This window comes from Gallinula chloropus (assembly GCF_964237585.1).
Source record: "Gallinula chloropus genome assembly, chromosome: Z".
NCBI classification, from domain to species: domain Eukaryota; kingdom Metazoa; phylum Chordata; class Aves; order Gruiformes; family Rallidae; genus Gallinula; species Gallinula chloropus.
In genome coordinates, this window is record NC_140089.1 from 69,887,343 (window position 1) to 69,906,782 (window position 19,440).

The window sequence follows — 19,440 nt, forward strand, 5'->3', positions numbered from 1 at the left end:
GTGTTAAAACATATTTAAACAGTTAAAGTTGTGGAATAACTAGCTGAAGGGTCGAGGCCATACTCCTCTTGAGATAAAGGAATACAAGGAGCCAAATGCGTTTCATATTGAGCAGTATGTTCCTATCTCCTATGCAAAAACAATGACAAATTGCTAAAAAATTATTCAGGCCACCATTAGAGAAATAACACAGAGATTTAATGTGGCATTAAACACTGTATTATGCAATGGTAGTAAGTTGTCTAAAATATAGCATATTTGCTAAATTTACTAAGCTTTACTACAGAAAACTTCCCAGATTAAATAATATAAATACATTTTTACTTGCTCACTTGCCATAGCAAGTTCCAGTATCGATGTTCAAAACACCTGCACACCAGATATGCAGAAACAGAACTTGAACGAAAATCCAGTAATATTTTCCTACAATGACTAAATATTTGCATCCTCACCTTTTGGTCTAGTTTACTCATCTTAAAAAAATGTGCCAACAAAGAAGTTTGAAGCTCTGAACTGCCACATACTATATTTGCAAACAAGTAAGGATATCTGGAACAAATAATGTTTTCTTCAACCACTGGCTTCCACAGATCTTTCACATATAGTAAGCTTGATTTCTGTTTTTCTGAAGTAGATACTTATTTTGGCCTCTGCAACTGGTATTATTTCAACAGTAGCTTTTTTTCTTTATTCCTACTAAGTCTGAAATTGGACTATATCCTTTGCTTTTTTGCCTTGGGAAACTAGAGGTATCAACTCTAAAATGTGTTGTGCATTTTTATTAGGCTTAGTCCAATGCAGCCTGCTTCCAGTGGGAGATCTCTGAAACCCATGCAAGCTCCTGCAGGCTAGGAAGTGGTCTGGATCATAGCTCTGAGAAGAAGCGGTCTCTCAAGCAGAAAGACAAAATGGAATTCCCCTCAAGTCAGGACCCTCAGAGTTCCCCTCATAACTTAATCTTCTCCTGATTCCATATTTTGTAAATTTAATTATTGAATTCCCCCATTAATGCCGTTCTCTCATAAATGTGTAGAATAACTCTTGAAAAAATAGCAAGTTAAAACTGCACAGAATCCACTTGGCCCCAGATGGAAGCAAATCACAAAACCTTCTTCCTTCTCCCTTTAAGTAAACTGTTGAAGAGGACAACCCAGCCAAGAGGCTAGAGACTTGTAGCTTCCTAGAGAAGCTGGCTCCTCATGGCTTGGATCTGCACACGCTTTGCTGGATAAAAAAATGGAGTTGAATCCAGTTGGCAGCTGGTCACGTGTGGTGCTTCCCAGGGCTCAGCGCTGGGGCCGCTCCTGTTTAATCTCTTTATTGATAATCTGGATGAGGGGATAGAGTTCACCCTTAGTAAATGATGACACTAAACTGGGTGGAGGTGTCAATCTGCTTGAGGATAGGGAGGCTCTTCAGCAGGATCTAGACAGGCTGGATCAATGGGCCAAAGCCAATTGTATCATTTTCACATGGTAGCACCACAGCCTTGGGGCAGAGTGGCTGGAGAGCTCCCAGCAGAGAGGGACCTGGGGGTGTTGATTGACACCCAGCTGAACATGAACCAGCAGTGTGCCCAGGTGGCCAAGAAGGCCAATGGTATCCTGGCCTGTATCGGGAACAGTGTGACCAGCAGGGCCAGGGAGGTGATCTTACCCCTGTATTCAGCCCTGGTGAGGCCATATCTCGAGTACCGTGTGCAGTTTTGGGTGCCACAGTGTAGGAAGGACATCAAGGTGCTGGAGAGGGTGCAGAGAAGGGCAACTAGGCTGATTAGGGGTCTGGAGAACAGGTCTTATGAGAAGAAGCTGAGGGAGCTGAGGCTGCTCAGCCTGGAGAAGAGGAGGCTGAGGGGAGACCTTATCACTCTCTACAGCTACCTGAAAGGAGATTGTAGTGAGGCAGATGTTGGCCTCTTCTCCCTAATAACTAGTGACAGGACAAGAGAGGACAGGTTCAAGCTGCACCAGGAAGCGTGGAATTGCCATCCCTGGTGCTGTTAAAAATACAGGTAAATGTGGTGCTTTGGGACATGGTTTAGAGGTTATGGTGGTATAGGGCTGACAGTTGGATGTGATGATCTTGAAGGTCTTTTCCAACCTTGATGATTCTATGACTCTGGTTCTATAAAGGTAGTTCCAGCCAGGCAAGCTGATGGCTCCTGCAGCTCTCAGAAATCAGAGGAAACATATTCAGTGTGACCCTCTAGTTTTAGTTCTTAAAAGATTTCTGATATGAAACCTTTTAAATTGCTTCTTCCATCCACATAGGTCATTGAAATACCAGAGTATGGAAAAGATCTGTTAATATTCCTTTTACTCAAGCTTGACCGAGAAAAATATTCTTCCAGCCAGTGCTCTCTGCTGCCCTATTAACCCAGGAGAAATAAATGCTGTGGACAGGCATGACTTTCTCTGCTATGATAGAGAGCAGAACAATGCTGGATGGGATTATCATTATGTCTAATAGCCTCCTCTGTGGCTGCTGGAAAAGGGATCTTTTCCTTTAAGAATTTTATTAATATCTTGAGAGCACAAGAGACTCACAGAGCTCAGCCAGTACCAGCTGCAGGGGTTGTTTTTGGCTGAATAGGTCCCTGTGTTTAATTTCATTTTTAAAAAGTGCAGCAAGGGGAAGGACAGTCACTGCACAGAAACTTGTTTCAGAAGTTGCAGGAAAGGGACAGTTTGTGCACTCTGGGCTAAAACACAGCAGATACACATGAGAACCTGATGTATTTGGTCTGGCTGAGATGGAGTTCATTTTCTCCAGACACCCTCGCAGCGCCAGGCTGTGCACTGGCAGCCAGTGAGGTGCTGGTCACACACCAGGGTTCTGGTTCCCCCCGAGCAGGGCTGGCACAACCCCAAGGCTCCCTCTCTCCAACAATCCTCCTCACCAGCAGGCTGGGGGTGGGCAAGATCTTGGGAGGGGACACAGCCAGGACAGCTGACCCCAGGGACATCCTGTACTATGGTATATATATATATATATATAGCTGTTTGCTCAGCACTACGAGCTGAGAGAAAGGGGGTGAGTGGGGGAGCATTCATTTTTTACCACATTTGTCTTTGGGAGCAACTGCTGCAGGTACTGAAGCCCTGTCGCCCGGGAAGTGGCTGGACATCACCGGCTGGTGGGAAACAGAGAATAATCTTTTGTTTTTCCTTTGCTTCTGCACACAGCCTTTGCTTTTGCTTTACTAAACTGCATTTACTTTGACCCACAAGGGTTTATTTCATCTTGGTTTTCTCCCCTCCCTGCCCTGCTGAGGAAGGGAGCGATAGAGTGGCTTGGTGGGTACCTGGTATCCAGCCAAAATCAGCCCACCACACCCACCAGTTGAAAACAAATTCTCAGGCATGTTTAATATGAAATCATTGTTCCATGCTGGCTGTTTCAAGCACTGCATGTTTGCCACTTGGTTTCCCATCAGAATAAATTTGGCTGCGGACTCCCACACAGAGGTCTGCTCTGTTAAAAAACTCAAAATTCCTGCCACTCAAGTTCACGCTTTCAGTGCAAATGTGTTACACCGGTGTCAAAAACACAGACCATTCTGGTTTGAAGTGAGAATATCTTATGTCACATTTTTACACATTTTTAAGAGCTGGTGCGGACAGGGCTATACTAGAAGTGTCTCAGAGGTATTTCTCTCATTGCAGCCATCCAAAAGTGCTGTAATGAAAAGGAAACACTCCTTTGTGACAAAAAAAACCTTTTAAATGATACTGTAACAAAGTGTAAACAGTTCTAGATCGTGGTGCCGTTGAAATCCTAGCAAAATATAGTATATACTAGACAGTATACACTATCATACTACATATTACCCTAGCGTAATAATATTAGTAGTACCTAGGAAATAGTCCGGGAAGTTTTGGAGTCTTCCTGCATTTTCTTGCCAGTCATGATTTTTACCAGAAGTTTCTTTGCCTCTTAAAATTCTGTCTTCCAAGGTCATATGATTGTGTAAAAATATCAGGTTTCATTTAAGGAATAAACAAAGATTTTTTTTTTTTTTTTTTTTCTAATGGGAAGAAATGCAAACCTCTGGGGATAAAAAGAAGGCAAGTAAAAAGAAGCCATTAAAAGTTACATTCTGCCATGTGGAGCTGTGCTTACAATTTTTTAAATAGGTTGATTCAGAGTGCAAAGTTTTTAAGAAATTACAAGCTTGCATATTTGCCCCACAGCAACAACGCAATTATTTCATCCCCCCATTTCCTGAGAGCAGAGCGAAATACCAGTGTACCTTAAACACACCGTAAAAGCAAAGCACAGGCAATTATTCATTTGTGCTTGGCTGAGCAAGCCTGGTGGCCTCTCTGAAATTACTGGGAAGGTGAAAGCAAATTTAAATTTCAGGATCTCTAGGAACGAATCTCTCTGCTGCTTTAGGGCATCCTGAAGACACAGCTGGCCACCCAGACAGGGCAGAGGAAGAGGAAAGGGCCAAGGAAGGCAGCAGTGGCTCAGGGCCAAGGTCTCTCCTCAGGGTTCACTGCTTTGCTTTTCTCAACTCGGCACCCCCGGTTTTATTCTGGGGGCTGCTGATGGAGGAAGGATTCGTAGAGACTTCCAAAGTCTTCTTGAACTTCAGTGGGTGTTGCTCCGTATCAGACACAGGGTTTGTTGGATTAGGCTAAAAAAGGTGCTTTATCTAGGCACAGTTCAAAGTGTGGTGGGTTTCAGGCAGATTTGTTTTACTGCCAAATTGTACTTGTTTTCTCTTTGTTTCCTACTGTTTCCTAGAGATAGCTAGAAACGGAGAGTGATAGTGATTTTTTTTTTTTTGTCACTAAGCTTTAAAGACAACTTTGACTGTTAGCAAACAAATGAAAAACAGATTCAATTTGCATTTTTAAGCATAGCCTGGAGAAATCCCTTTCTTGTGTAAATATTGTCATTCCAACAAAGGTACAGCTGTTGCTCATGGAGGCTGGAATGTTGCATAGCAGCAGGGCTCTACAGAATGAATTGTCAACTTGCAAAACAAGGAGGAAGAGAGTTTGCAAACAGTTTTGAGTAAGAAACAGACTTGCTCCAATACCATCAGTAGTTGTTTTTTTGTTGGGGGGGTGGGGGATTTCCAAAAATTGCCCTAAACATTTGTGACAATGTCTGCAATAGCAAATTAAACGTGCTTGAGTCTTGGCACCGAGGCCAACTACCACAGGACAGCCTGTCTCCTTAATTGCTAAACTCTGTGTTCTCTACAACAGGGCAGTCGGCATGCAGACCACTTACTGGGAATGGTCTGTGGCCCATGCCAGCTCCTGAATCATGCCCAGGAACTGGTGGGGAAAGTGTTAATCAAGAATTTTAAAAATTTTATGGGACAGCAGATTTCCAATGCTTAGGGATGTTGCCTAGAGTTACTTAGTTTTTTTAACAGCTTCGACCTATTTCTCCATTTTCATTTATGTTAGTTCATAAGCCAAAGCCCCTTTTGTGATCTGTACATGGTAGAGCAGTAAGTATTGAAATACAAACTCATCAGTACAGCCAGCTGATCAGATAAACTGCCTGTACCTGAAATAATTGACTGAGCCCTTCAAGTATGAGCATGCCATTGACAGCGCAATTATTCACGCCACTCGAATTTCCAAGGAAATCAATTGCAGAACTCCCACTGAGCTTAGTAGGAATTAGTCTCTGGTAAAACCTGTAGGTAGGCACAGGGTGATTGCCAGACCTCTTCCCAGCACACAGTATATATGTAACTCCTCAACATGAGTACTGTGCGTGCACCACACTTTTTACATGTCGACAAATGTCCTGACCTCCTATGCCTGACAAAAAGGCACTGCAAGACAAATGTTTCCATTTCTCTGATGATAGTAAGGAATAAATCCTGATTCTACTATGGAATAAAAGATGATCTCTTTTCCAAAACACATAAAAGAGCTCATCCAGAGAAATCGGTCCTCACAACAATGTGCTAGCAGGGGAAAGCTGCCAAGCAATTTCAGTCACAGCCATAGTAATTTACATGGTAAATCACTTGTACTTATTATAGAAGACTCCAAATGCAAATAAATTCTGGGAGAGACTTGGCCAATATATCACACAGATTTTGTCTGAGCAAAGATCGGGTAGAAGATGCAGGGAAGTATGACAGCCACAGAGATAGGCGTCCTGACTGTCTTTGTGATTTGGTAGGTTTTTCTAACACCCACTAAGGCTGCTGAGCAGACAAGTATTTTAAAAACACCACGTGCCCTAGTTGCACCAGAGGCAGCAATGCTCTGAGGACCACAGGACAAAGTATCCTGTACAACAACAACACTTGCTTTTTCCAAGAGTACCACAAAGTCAAGCCAAGATAGGTCATTCTGACTCTGCAAGAGACACTGTCTCAGTGGGTGTCTGAGACTGAAGCACTAGGGTTGGGAGAAGACAAATGATCTCTGAGCTGTCTGAGTCTCACCAATGTAACTACAGTGGCGTCAGTAGAGTTGTTGTTAATTTATGCTGGTTTGCCATCAGAAACACACCCTGTGAAGTGGCTGGGCTGTATCCAGACAACTTCTGGTAAAGTTTCCCTGGCAGGAGGAAAGCTGAAGATGGTATTACTGATTACTCCCTTCCTCAGCACAGGGCCCAGTTCCCTCTGTCCCCTGAGGGCAGAGGAGTGCTCTGAATTTTTCACTGACTCTCCACTACCAACACAGCCATCTGTCAGCCAGGGCATGACAGCGGTGAATGTAGAATCGAGGTGCTTCCATTCATCAGCTTTACCTAGTGTGGGGTACAGAGGTGGGGGGAGGGGAGAATGCTGAAAGTTCTTATCAATGGGAGAAAGCTCTTGTGTGCAAATCTCTTCAGCAACTCAGGTTGCCAGCTTTTATGGAAGTTTCTCATCATGCATTTTGTCTCCACTCTAAAGTTTGACAGACATTGCATCTACAAGAAGACAGGGATGTGTTGTTGTGATACAGCCATAATACCTGATTCTAGCCAGACATACCATCACAGTTAGTGCAACATGATGTTTGTCTTGGTCTGATTCTGGAATGAAATCCTGAACTTGCATTACTGCAAAGATAGAATATACTGCCATGGTGCTGTAAACATGAACACGAACATTTCATATGAAAACATGCTCTGTGTGTCTGTTTGTGAAGAGGAAAGGTAAAAGAGTTGGGAAATCAACCAGCATTCTGTAGCACAAAATTCAAACAGCACCTAATGATGCACAAAGATGGTTTCCAGGAAGAAGCCAGAAGACTGATGCAAATTTTATTCAATCCATAGTAATTTATGGTGCTCCTTTGTAAAAGTAGGTTGGTTCCCAGAGTAGTGCAGTGGTGCAGAAAGGAGTGAAATAATGGTTAAAATGCCAAGCCATTCATAGCAAGACATCAAAGGTACAGTCAAAGTTTTGGATTCACAGGTGTGGATTGAAAGAGGTGCTAATATAGAAGAGGAAACAGACAAACCAGAAGTGCAATTCTAATGGTAAGAAGCAACATTAAAGCTGTTTGTAGGGAATTTCCATGCCCAGCAAAGCTGGCTATAGATATAGGAATACGCTTTAACCTGCGTATTAATACAAAGATATAAAAAATATAGAACTAATACAACCTAATTTAAAAAACAAAAAATCCAGAAGCATTCTCATGGAAGAAAAATACTTTATTGGGGTTTCCAGAAAATAGTTGTGGTCCGTAGTTTGGCCCTCTCCCCCTTCCACCTGTATGTTACTAGGAGTCACAAGCCAGCTCCCTTCACATGATCCTTCTTTTTGGCATTGAAATATCTAATTCACTAGAGAGAGGAAAAAAATAACCCTCTGTACAGTGCAGCAAACAAAGAAAACATTGTAATACTTGTGATTGAAGACCTGGCAGTATAAAATGCAATGTTATGATAGAATATAGCATTAAAAAACAATAAATTTCCCAAGTACAATTACCATTCTACATTTCAGTTAGAGGTACAAAAGGCAGAAATATAAAAACAATGGCTGTAGTAACAATCAGGATGAATTGCAAAGACGTAAGTGAAAATAAGTGTCAAAACCAGAAAAGTAGCCCAAACTTGCAGGATTCTCCTCATGTTATTGGATTCAGTGGATACCTCCCAAAGAATTATTTTCTTATTTTGAAAGCATATGCAACTGCTAGAAGTTGGGCTTTTTATTAACCAGCCTAAAGAAAACAGAGTTGTAATCAAGTGAAAGTGAGAGCTAAGAGCCCTGTTGGTCCTCACTTTGGAGAGGACGCAAACATCTGCCAAAAACTTGCATAAAGCACAGTGAGAGTTTGCCTGGCAAGGGCTCCTGGATCAAGCCTTTAGGACATTTCTTGTTCATGATTTAAGTTTAATTTAGATGAGTGATCCAAGAAAGAAAAGTTCACTGAGGAGAATGAATAATGAGTGAAAGCGGATAAAGGTGTGAGACAGGACACAAGTATAAAGAAAACACTGGGAGGAGGCCTTCAGAATTTCATAGAAACATATAGCAAAAATAACCCATAATCTCTGAGAATGTTGCTGGAAAGAATTTGAATACAGAAAGGGAAGATGAACTGTAGGGATACATACAGTAAGGTTACAAAACCATGTAATTTTCCTATGGTACATTTACCACTGAACATCCTGGTCTAACAATAGTACTGTGGTTCATGGTAAATTAACCACAGGAAGACTACATTTTTGGTGACCTCAGCTCAAAGCTATCAATCTAGGAATAAGCACTGTGTAAGCATTTTAGGAGAATTCTTGTGCAACTTAAAAAAGCCATTGTGAATGTAAAGATAAGAAGGCATTCATAAGCAGAGAGAGATGGAAAGTCAAAGAGGAGTTGGCCAGAGAAGTCTTCTAGTAGAAAGTTCAAAATATTAGGAAATATCCTTTGATTATTTTGAAAATTTGATTGAATTGTTAAAACAGTACAGAAAATTCATACTCATCTTCAAAGCAATTATTGCTTCCTTAGATAAGAAGCTATTGGAGATAGAATGTTTGAATGTCATTAATCAGTTTAACACTAGGTAGTAAACCACAGAAATACCAGAAAAGTGCCAACAAGATAAAGTTCATCACATGGCAGAGAAAGCTTGTTAAGCAGATGGTGAAGTGATCATAAAAACACCAATTCTTTGTCCCTTTCTGGTTTGAGCAGTACCTTCAATTTTAATCAGACTGAATTACATCAACAGCAAAATATGTATGTGCACAACCTGATACAATGGTCCCATTCAGGACAGTTCAAGTAATCTTCGGAGGTGGACTTCTCACTGACAGTCCAACAGGGGATGTATCATGTTTTTATTTGTTCCATAGTGAGATGATGAAATATAGAACACTTGTATAACCCACAGCTAGAAACAAGTTAAAGGGACACCAAGAACTTCACAGTTCAGGATACGATTCAATATTATTTTGACAAATTGAAGGAATGCAGTGATATTAATAAAAAAGAGTCCTGTGCAGGGACACCAAGATGATGAAGGGAGTGGAACACCTTCCTTATGAGGAGAGGCTGATGGAGCTGGGCCTCTTTAGCTTGGAGAAGAGGAGACTGTGGGGTGACCTTATTAACGGTGAGAGTCAGGAGGATGGAGCCAGGCTCTTCTCAGTGATGGCCAGTGACAGGGCAAGGGACAACGGGTGCACGCTGGAGCAGAGGAAGTTCCATGTGAATATACGGAGAAACCTTTTCACTGTGAGGGTGACAGAGCACTGGCACAGGCTGCCCAGAGAGGCTGTGGAGTCTCCTTCTCTGAAAACCTGCCTCGATGTGTTCCTGAGTGATTTAGTCTGGGGGATCCTGCTCTGGCAGGGGGGGTTGGACTAGATGATCTTTCAAGGTCCCTTCCAACTACTAACTTTCTGTGATTCTGTGATTCTGTGAAATAGTACTGTTTGCTATTATACATACATTCTGTGTAGGAAAAGTTAAATCTGTTTACACAAAATAAGGAGTAGGAGACAATTGGATTACAAAGCGAGTAGGAGTTTAAATTACAGTGTAGATACAAAACAAACAAACATAATTCTGGGACATATTAGCAGAAGTGTGATACATGTGGGCTACAGGAAGTGGCAATGTCATATTCAATGTCAGGAGAGAAGCCTTAGCTGGATAATTATGTTATTTGGGATGCCATGGCTGAAGCAAGCTGTAGTCTAACTTAAAAGAGGTCAAAAGCAATTACCAAGTATGATAAGTGGGTTGAAAAACTTGACCCATGAAGAGAGGTTGAAATGGTTTGTTTAGTCTAGAAAATGGAAGATTGGTGGGAGACAGAACAGTCTGCAAATGTATAAAATTCCAGTAAAACAGTGGGGCATTTCTTATGCAAATGTTAAGAGTTGTGTAAGAACACTCAGGGACTGAAAGAGTAGATTCAGGATGTGAAATTTGGACTTAACAGACAATATGAAATATGAGTACTAGTAGTGTCTCTAGAACATGAATACAGAAATAGTAATATATTGCATATTAATCACTTTTTGTGTCAAAATTGCCTTGGAGAAGGATGGCAATAGAGAGATGTTTATTATGGTAGTACTAGAAGTATACAGTGACTTTTAGATTCAGTTAGCCCTGAGTGTTACTAGAGATTTCTCTGATGCTAGTGACCAGAAAAATGCAACTGAGAATTATGCTAGTAGGGAGGATGTGTTTGACATAGGGACTGGAGAATAAAACCAGCAACTATTCATATGACCTCAGTATTCCTGAACATGAAGATCAACGGTCTTTTTTCATCTATAAATAGTAACAGGTTTAACATTGCTAATGAGGCTGGGAAAAAATGCTTAGTCATAGAAGATCAGCTTGGATGGCATGATCATGAGTAGCTTCTAAATTAAACAGGTTGTAAACAAAGTACATAAAAAATAAAATTCCTGATTTCAGGAGGACACATTTTGATAAATCAAGGGAATTTTCAGCTGGACTGAGAAGATCTGGGAAGCACAGTCTAGGGACCTGGAAATTGTCCTGTCAATAGAGCAAAATATAGCAGGAAACTGTATCCCAAAAGCAAAGAAAAGTGTGAAGAGGCTCAAGATGTAATAGATGACTATGCATCTTCCAAAGATGTATTTAGAATAAGTAGACATGTCACAAATAATAACATAGAGAAGAAAAAAGTTTTATCTCAAAATGAAGAAGTGAAGAGTAATTAAATGATGGAGGCTGGAAGGAAATTACTTTCAGAAATAAGGCAAAATCAATCTTGCTTAATATTTTCACGATAACTTGCCACAAAATACAGGGGTCTGCTGATAAAATCTGCCAATAATAAAGAACTGGAAGACATTAACAGAAAAGAATAGGAATATCATATAAGCGAAGATGGATGACCTTCAAGTCTAGACTAATATAAATGGGACAGGATTAAATAGAATAAAGTGTTTAAGTCATGCACTTGGGTGCTAATAACAGAGTCCTCCCAGAAACTAAAAACTCTATGTTTGGAAACAACTACAGAAGAGAAGTAACAAGGTGTAAAGGGTTACTCCAAAATGCGTAGGAGCTTCTTACAGGAAACAGCTGTGACTAAGGCAAATGCAACATGCCAAAAGAGGTATTTCTAACATAAATAGGGAAGAACTAGTGTCACAGTACAAAAAGCCTGCAACTATGTCTGTGTATGACTAGGTACAACTTCAATGACCCCTCTCCAAGGCTTCACAAGTAAAATATGAAAGGAGAAGGGTTGTAGGTTGGTAAGAGAAATAGAATGCATATTTTACAAGGAATATTTAAAAGACATTGACTGATTAGAGTGGAAAGAGAACAGCTCAGAAGGGATATGATGATTATCTGTAAATATATCTGTAGAAGAAATACCAGTTAGAGGAAAGAAGTATCTAATCTAAATGATAATGCAGGCACAGAAACAAAGGGACATAAATTAGCCATCAGTATGAATAGAAATTACAGATACTAATCATTAAAGCAAACCAGTTCTTGAACTGGTTTCCTTTGGGAGTAACAGGGACAAAAAACCAATTACTTTTAACGGACACTGTAAGTTTATGAAAGGGATGTTGTAACAGAGCTGCTAGTGATAGCAGGGATCAAATTTGGTGATCTAGAAAGACCTTTCAAGCCAGTTTTCAAGCCAAGTTTCTCTACTGTTATTAAAAACATCATTAATTCTTTTTCTCTATTTCCACCATATAAAATGTTTCAGTTTCATTTACAGGTTAGAGAACAATGTCAACTTTCTACTAAGACGCTGAAGGACTAGAGCAAACTAGCTAAGTTTTCAAGAACCACTTGAGCAAATATTTGACATGGCTTTTCTGGGTGTACTTGGACAGGCTTACAGAAGTGGATTGGTCTTCAAGGTTCTTTCCAACCTTAAATTTCTATGAAAACATATAGACTCATATCTTTCTGGACTCTGGCTTAGCAAAACAGCAAAAACCCCAAGCTATTTCTGAGAAAGCTGTTGAGTAATTCACACTCTGTAAATATTGGAGATATTTGCAGTGGTACATTATTTATTATTTTTCCAGTGTTCAAAGTGTTCTAGGAAATTCATAAAGCAAACCCAAATCCCAGCAGGAGATTGGAAGCTTTTGGCTTTCATACCTGGGGAGCCTGGTATACACAAAACAGAATACCATTATTGTACTTAGCCTTCCCTAGCAGAGAAAATGCAGCTTGGTGGAGCTCCACCAAAATAAATGCTTTTCTTCTGTCAACTTCCTCCCAGAGTGGCAACAGGATTCTGTGTTCCATCATCCTGGACCACTACCAGGGACCATCAATAATAAACTACGATGATGAGAATGGGAAAACATGCATGCACATTGCTGCTGCTGCAGGCTACAGTGATATTATCAGTGAGCTGGCTAAAGTCCCGGAGTGCAACCTGCAGGCCCTTGATGTGGATGACAGGTAACCATGGAAACTCTGAAACTCAAATTGCTGCTTCCTTTCTATTAACCTGAGACTAGCTCTGTTTATTCTATAATTGAGTTTCCTGTTTCACAGGCCGTGGCCTCATTAATGAACTGCATTTACAGAGAACTGGGCTTGCTCAGAAGCACTACAAAGCAGTGCACCTCACATGTATCATATCTAATAACTGACTAGCAGGAATGTTATTTAACTTTGTGTTTCTGGTCGGAAATGATAAGATTATCTGTGAAAGAACTCTGTCACCACTTAACTTCTTTCAATCAAAAGTGAATGTTCTTTTCAAAACAATAGAACAGGAACCTACAATTTGAAGCTGGGATCCTGCTGCAATTTGTGTTTAAGAAATAGCCATGTTCCCTTGCTGTATTTAAGAGGCTAACAGTATTCCTATAGGTTAAGAGGACCTTCACCATCCATTCTGACAAGGAATTTGATTCCTTCCAGGATTTAATCCCTATATTATAGGTGCTGAAGATTCATCTTCTTTCCTCTTTTTTCACCCCAAACCTGCTTGCTTGGAACTTTGCTCATAGGTTTATTTAATACGAGCACAACCAACTGACTGTTCACATTGATTATCCTGCTCAGTGGAGAAAAAGCCAAGGTTTTCTTGGCTTAGGCTTTCAGGTACTTAAAATAATAGCAGTCTTCATGGAAAAGTGCAATAAAATGGAACTGAAATAAAACCACCAGTGTTCTGGAGAACATTTGAAACATCAGTAAAATGAAGCTGAGAAGGTTGTTTCTACAGAATGAAAAGGGGAAGGGAGGAGTTTAGCTACACTTAAGAGCTCAGTAAGACACAACCTCCTATTGCACATTTCCATAGAAGGCATTATACTTGAGGAGGGGAAATTATAAGCTATTCACTATACACACACAGTAGATTTCCATTCTATTGTGTTTCTGACTGCTCCCATCTGAAATCACTTGGATTGCGAGGGAATAGGCAGAGAAAAGTCAATTTTATTTTTTGCAGTTTTCTTATCATGTTTTCTGTGCTTTCATATTTTTCACAAGACCAAAATACTACAATTTGGAAACTGGATAAAAGTTTCCAAAGACTAGATGTGAATCTGCTGCCAAGCAGAAAATCAATTTGATTCTCCTACACAGATTTCAGATAATTGTGTCTGTTCCAGTCTGTGTCCACCAAAGAACACAGAAACTGGAAAAGGGGCAATGACAGCCAGGTAGCTGTGCCCACTTTTTCTCATTCATCTAGGAACGGCTTCTTCTCCTTTTACTTTCAGATAGAGCCCAGAGCCAACCATACCGTTGCTAATTGTGCTTGGTGTGAAGATGGGAAGAGCTTGCCCCCCTATACAGTGGACACTACAAAGATTTTTTTTTCAAATTCTACTTTGAAAATTTCAGACACAGCCTTTAGCAACTCCAGAAGCAGAAGAAATGCTATATAGCATTACTATATAGCATGTATAGGCACTGTACAGCCCCATATCCACTTTCTCTACAGATAATCTGTCATGGTGTACACCAGATAGCAGTTAAAACAACCACACAGCCATTTGCCTCTCCCACTCAGTGGAATAGGGGTGAGAATAAAAAATGAAAACAAAATGGTAAAACTTGTTGAGATAAAGACAGTTTAGAAAGAAAAAGAAAAGGGAGAGGAGAGGAGAGGAGAGGAGAGGAGAGGAGAGGAGAGGAGAGGAGAGGAGAGGAGAGGAGAGGAGAGGAGAGGAGAGGAGAGGAGAGGAGAGGAGAGGAGAGGAGAGGAGAGGAGAGGAGAGGAGAGGAGAGGAGAGGAGAGGAGAGGAGAGGAGAGGAGAGGAGAGGAGAGGAGAGGAGAGGAGAGGAGAGGAGAGGAGAGGAGAGGAGAGGAGAGGAGAGGAGAGGAGAGGAGAGGAGAGGAGAGGAGAGGAGAGGAGAGGAGAGGAGAGGAGAGGAGAGGAGAGGGGAGGGGAGGGGAGGGGAGGGGAGGGGAGGGGAGGGGAGGGGAGGGGAGGGGAGGGGAGGGGAGGGGAGGGGAGGGGAGGGGAGGGGAGGGGAGGGGAGGGGAGGGGAGGGGAGGGGAGGCGAGGCGAGGCGAGGCGAGGCGAGGCGAGGCGAGGCGAGGCGAGGCGAGGCGAGGCGAGGCGAGGCGAGGCAGGGCACTAGGAGAAGCTGAAAAGTCCCTGACTGCTTGGCAACAACTAAGACATCAATGTGTTATCAAATTTGTTCTCATCCTAAGTCCAAAACATGGCACTACACCAGCTGCTAGAAAGAAAATTAACTCTCCCTGTCACAACCAGGACAGTTTCCACTCCTTATTCTATAACATCTAAGTCATTCCCAAATCCTACATCATTCAACACATAGCAATTATACACATCCCCACAGGAATCATTCTTTAAGTCCATGGACCACCCCTGAGAAATGTCTGTAAAATGTTCACAAAAGCCCACAAAATGTCCACTGTATTGATTTAACCCATTACTTTGGGCTCCATCTGTTATAACAGTCACTCAGGGCAGGAGCAATTGGTGTGTGATGGTGGATTGTGACAAGCTGCATCCAGAGCTTGTAGCTGATGTATCTGGCGTGGCCCATGACCACAGTCTGTGGGGTGAAGGAGGAAGTTGCTGGGTGCCTGTTGCTGAAGCTTGTTCTGGTTTCATCACCTCTTTCTCAGTTTCCTCAAAATTCATTCTTCACTAGTCTGGGTGATTCTTATTGTAATACTGTTACTATGGCATACCACAATCCTAGTAGTGATGACATATGCATTATTATGGAGCAATTAACATCATGCAATTCAATTCATTGCCTATTCTCACCTAAAACCAGATCCCCTTGAGGTACACACCACGCTGCCACATCCTTCTGCATCACCCACCACAGAGCACCCTGGTCCTTAGCAAAAGCCATCCCATGGATGGCTTTGCTTTGGCCCAAGGCTGGACTAGCCCACACTCTCTTCCCTAACATAGTCCTCACTTGCACAGCAGGGTCTCTTTGTCCTTCTACAGTACAGAAAAGCTTTGGTAGGGCTGGGACAGCTCAGTTGCCAGACCTCCTAGTCTTGACTCACCAGGTGGCCTTTGCTAAATGTCCCAGTGTTTGAGGGTCCCACCACCCATTGCTCTCAGTGTGGTCTTGAGCAGCTCATTGTATCAGTCAGTGTTCCCAGAGGCTGGTACAGGACACAGGATGTGATACACCCACTCAGTGCCCAGGTGGCTTTTTGGCCCAGGTGTCTCTGAGGGTGTTTCAGAAATGAGTCTTGTTCTCTGACTCAGTTCTCTCTGGGGTGCCATGTTGCCACAGGAATTGCTTTTCAAAGCCCAGGATCATGTTCCAGGTCGTCTCATGGGGTAGAGAATACATTTCCACCCAACCAGTGTTTGCTTTGACCTTTGAGAATTGGGGTTGTTCAGCGGGGAGAAGACAATACTCCAGGCAGATCTTCAAGCAGTTTTACAGTATATGAAGGGGACCTACAAGAAAACTTGGGAGGTACTTTTTAGAAGGGCATATAGAGATAGGATGAGGGGAATTTTGTTTTAGTTGGTAGAGGGTAGATTTAGATTGGATATTAGGAAGAAATTCTTTCCTACAAGGGTGGTGAGGCCCTGGCACAGCTTGCCCAGGGAAGAGGTGGCTGCCCCGTCTCTGGCAGTGCTCAAGGCCAAGCTGGATGGTGCTTGAGCAGCCTGGTCTAGTGAGAGATGTCCCTGCCCATGGAAGGGGGTTGGAACTTGATGATCTTTAATGTGTCTTCCAACCCTAACCATTCTATGATTGTAAGCACATGTTCCTTGTGTTGGTGTTTTTGTGGGAGTGTGATATAATCAATCTGCCAAGCCTCCCCATCATCCTCCATAGCAGATGCACATGGATGCCAGTTTATGACTTTATTGCCACCACTGGGATAAGTTGGTAAAGAATTTCGTAAAATGGATATCATGAATCTGGATGAGTAGCATAGTAGCACACTTCATTATGACATTTGCAATTTTCATATTAAATGTCTTTATTTTTTAAATCATTCTCCCCTCTTTCTCTAGGACACCTTTGCACTGGGCTGCAGCAGCAGGGAAAGCTGACTGTGTGCAGACACTGCTAGAGCTGGGGACAGACAGCAGCCCTCGAGACATCAATGAAAACACTCCTCTAACATACGCAATGTACTGTGGGCACACAGAATGCATAAAGCTGCTGTCTCAGGAGAGCAGGTAAAGCAGAAGTTCACATCTTGCCTACACATTGTCACTGACTGAAAAAAAAGTTATTGCTTTTTGTATGATACTGAAGGGTTTGAGCACTGGGTGATGTCTCCTCAATTCACCTACAAAACTCAGCTCATGTTTTCCACCAAAATAGCAGCATAAGAATTAGTCATCTAGTGAATAGTCTTCACTCTGGTTACAGGGCCAGTCTGCTGATGATCTAGGGGTACTGAACAAAGAAGATTTTAGCATAGTTCTTCCTCAGTCACCTTTGTATTGAAAATTTTTCTTGCAGAATAATTTCAGCCCTCAGATACATATCTTCCACTTTTTTGAAATCTCTATGCACTGTGTGTTTGTGCAATGAGACAGATAGAATGAACTCAAAAGCAGCTTTGCCAGATAGGTAATAAAGCTTGACATTTCAGGCTTCCATTCTCAGCACAAGGGCTTGGGAGTGTTTTCCTAGACTTCTTCAGTTTTCTACCTTGATTGGCTTTTCTTATTCTGAGGGGCTTTTTTTTCTGTTAAAAAGTGCAAGTCTTTTACCATTCCTTATGGTCTTACTCTCTCTTTGCATTTCTTGTGTTTCAGCAGCTTTTATTTAATGCATTTCAGTTCTTTGCTAAATGAGCACACACTTAGATGTTTGTTGTCAGATTTCTTTGTTCTTTCCCCTCTTTTCCTGTAAGCAGTTAGTATTATTGCCTGTGTTACAAATTGGGAGACATGGGTAATGTTTCCTCATCTTCCTCCTCCTTCCTCATCCTCTTCTTCTTCTTCTCCTCCTCCTCCACACTGCAGTAGGTCTTCAATGTTATTAGTCAAAAATCTCATCTAAAAAACACTACACCAGCAGCAATACCACTGTAGGTAATAACCTTACTGGGCCTTCTGAAATTGTGCTGGTCCTGTTTAGTACAGGCAAGGCAAGTGGAAGGAGAAAGCGAAAAAGAGGGAAAGGGAAAGAAAGAGGAAAGGTAAAACAGAAAGTAGAAAAAGCGGAAAGGGGAAAGGGGAAAGGAGGAAAGGGAAAGGGGAAAGAGAAGGAGAGGAAGAAGAAAGAGAAGAAGAGGGAGAGGGAGGGGATGGTGAACTACTACCTTTCTTAGTGTCAGCAATGACTGTGCTGTTGGTAATACCATTTTCAAGATATGACATAATACAAACATCACTTGGTTTTGACAGTCCCAGCATGTTCTTCTTATTATTGGATCTTGTTCACCATTAAGAATAATGATTTTGCAGCTGGTAGATACTGAAGCCAGAAAACGTTTTTAGGTTCTTCTTCCTGATAGCTGCACTGAGCCTACGCTGAGTGTAAGGCAATGAACGTCCCTATGAAAGAGTGAAGTAACACAGCATCATTTTAAGTCTTTGTTAATTACAACTGGACTCATAATTTCTACCTCCTTGAACCACCCCTGCAAATGTATCTGAACAGTATGTACCCCATTTCATGAGCTAACACAGGCAGCTTTTTTTTCAGTACTTGGTCATCTTGACATCACATTTTGATTTTTTACTTCCAGTAGGTCTGAGCCAGTTCATCAGTTTCCCTCACAGAACAACAGACTCCTCAAGAAAGAAGGACGATTCAGTATGCTGAACCACATCTTCTCTTGCAAAAAGAAGAAAGATGATCAGAAAACCCATCAGAAGGAGAGAAACAGAGATGGAGGTCCTAGAGAAGAGACCTCAGAAGTAGATGACATCATCACCACTTTTGATTGCATTATGGACACAAACTGCAAAGACATTCCAGATGAGTGTGTGGCCACTGCTGACTTCAAAAGAAGGAGCACAGACACAAAGTACCTCATACCAGAAAAGAAGCAACCAGAGTGTCAGGTACTTCTGCCTACCAGAACCCAGAGCCTCCCCCCAATCACTGCGGGCAATTCCTTCCTAACTGCTTCCCAGAGCACAACATCAAGCTTTTCCTCTACCACCAGCATGCACCACTTTGCACACAAGTCTCAAAAAAGTAGGAGTGAACACAACTTGCTGGACCACAGAAGCAGCTGTCAGGTTTTGTTGGATGATCCCTGGAACACAGACTCTAACCAGCTACTCTCCTACAAATTCTGTAGTAGAACTCCTTCAGACAAACTGATAAATGGCTTAAACTCTGATAGATCTCACCATGTGCTTTTGTGCCCTCCCCGCCTTCCCTCACTTCCAAGTTCTCCATCAGGTAATTCCTACCTTCTCAATTTCCCAAATCTTATAATTGTTACTGAGGTGGCAAGCTGAGTCAGAAAAAAACCCATGACATTTCTGTTTCTTTAATATCTTTTACAGTTTCTTTTCCCTGTATGTGGTAACAATCACAGACAACATATGGACAGGACATAAGCTGACAGCAGA

The 19,440-nt window shown here is 41.9% G+C and overlaps 1 protein-coding gene across 1 annotated transcript in view; it reads left to right on the forward strand.

Annotated features, from left to right (window-relative positions):
- The window catches only part of ANKRD55 (ankyrin repeat domain 55), a gene marked incomplete at both ends in the record, with an annotated part of 55,501 nt that overhangs the window by 22,501 nt on the left and 13,560 nt on the right, over positions 1-19,440 (forward strand). The window contains 3 exons of the mRNA XM_084278754.1: positions 12,687-12,871; positions 16,909-17,076; positions 18,603-19,267. Of these exons, the coding sequence (XP_084134880.1) occupies positions 12,687-12,871; positions 16,909-17,076; positions 18,603-19,267 (1,018 nt within the window). The remainder of the gene's footprint in view (positions 1-12,686; positions 12,872-16,908; positions 17,077-18,602; positions 19,268-19,440) is intronic.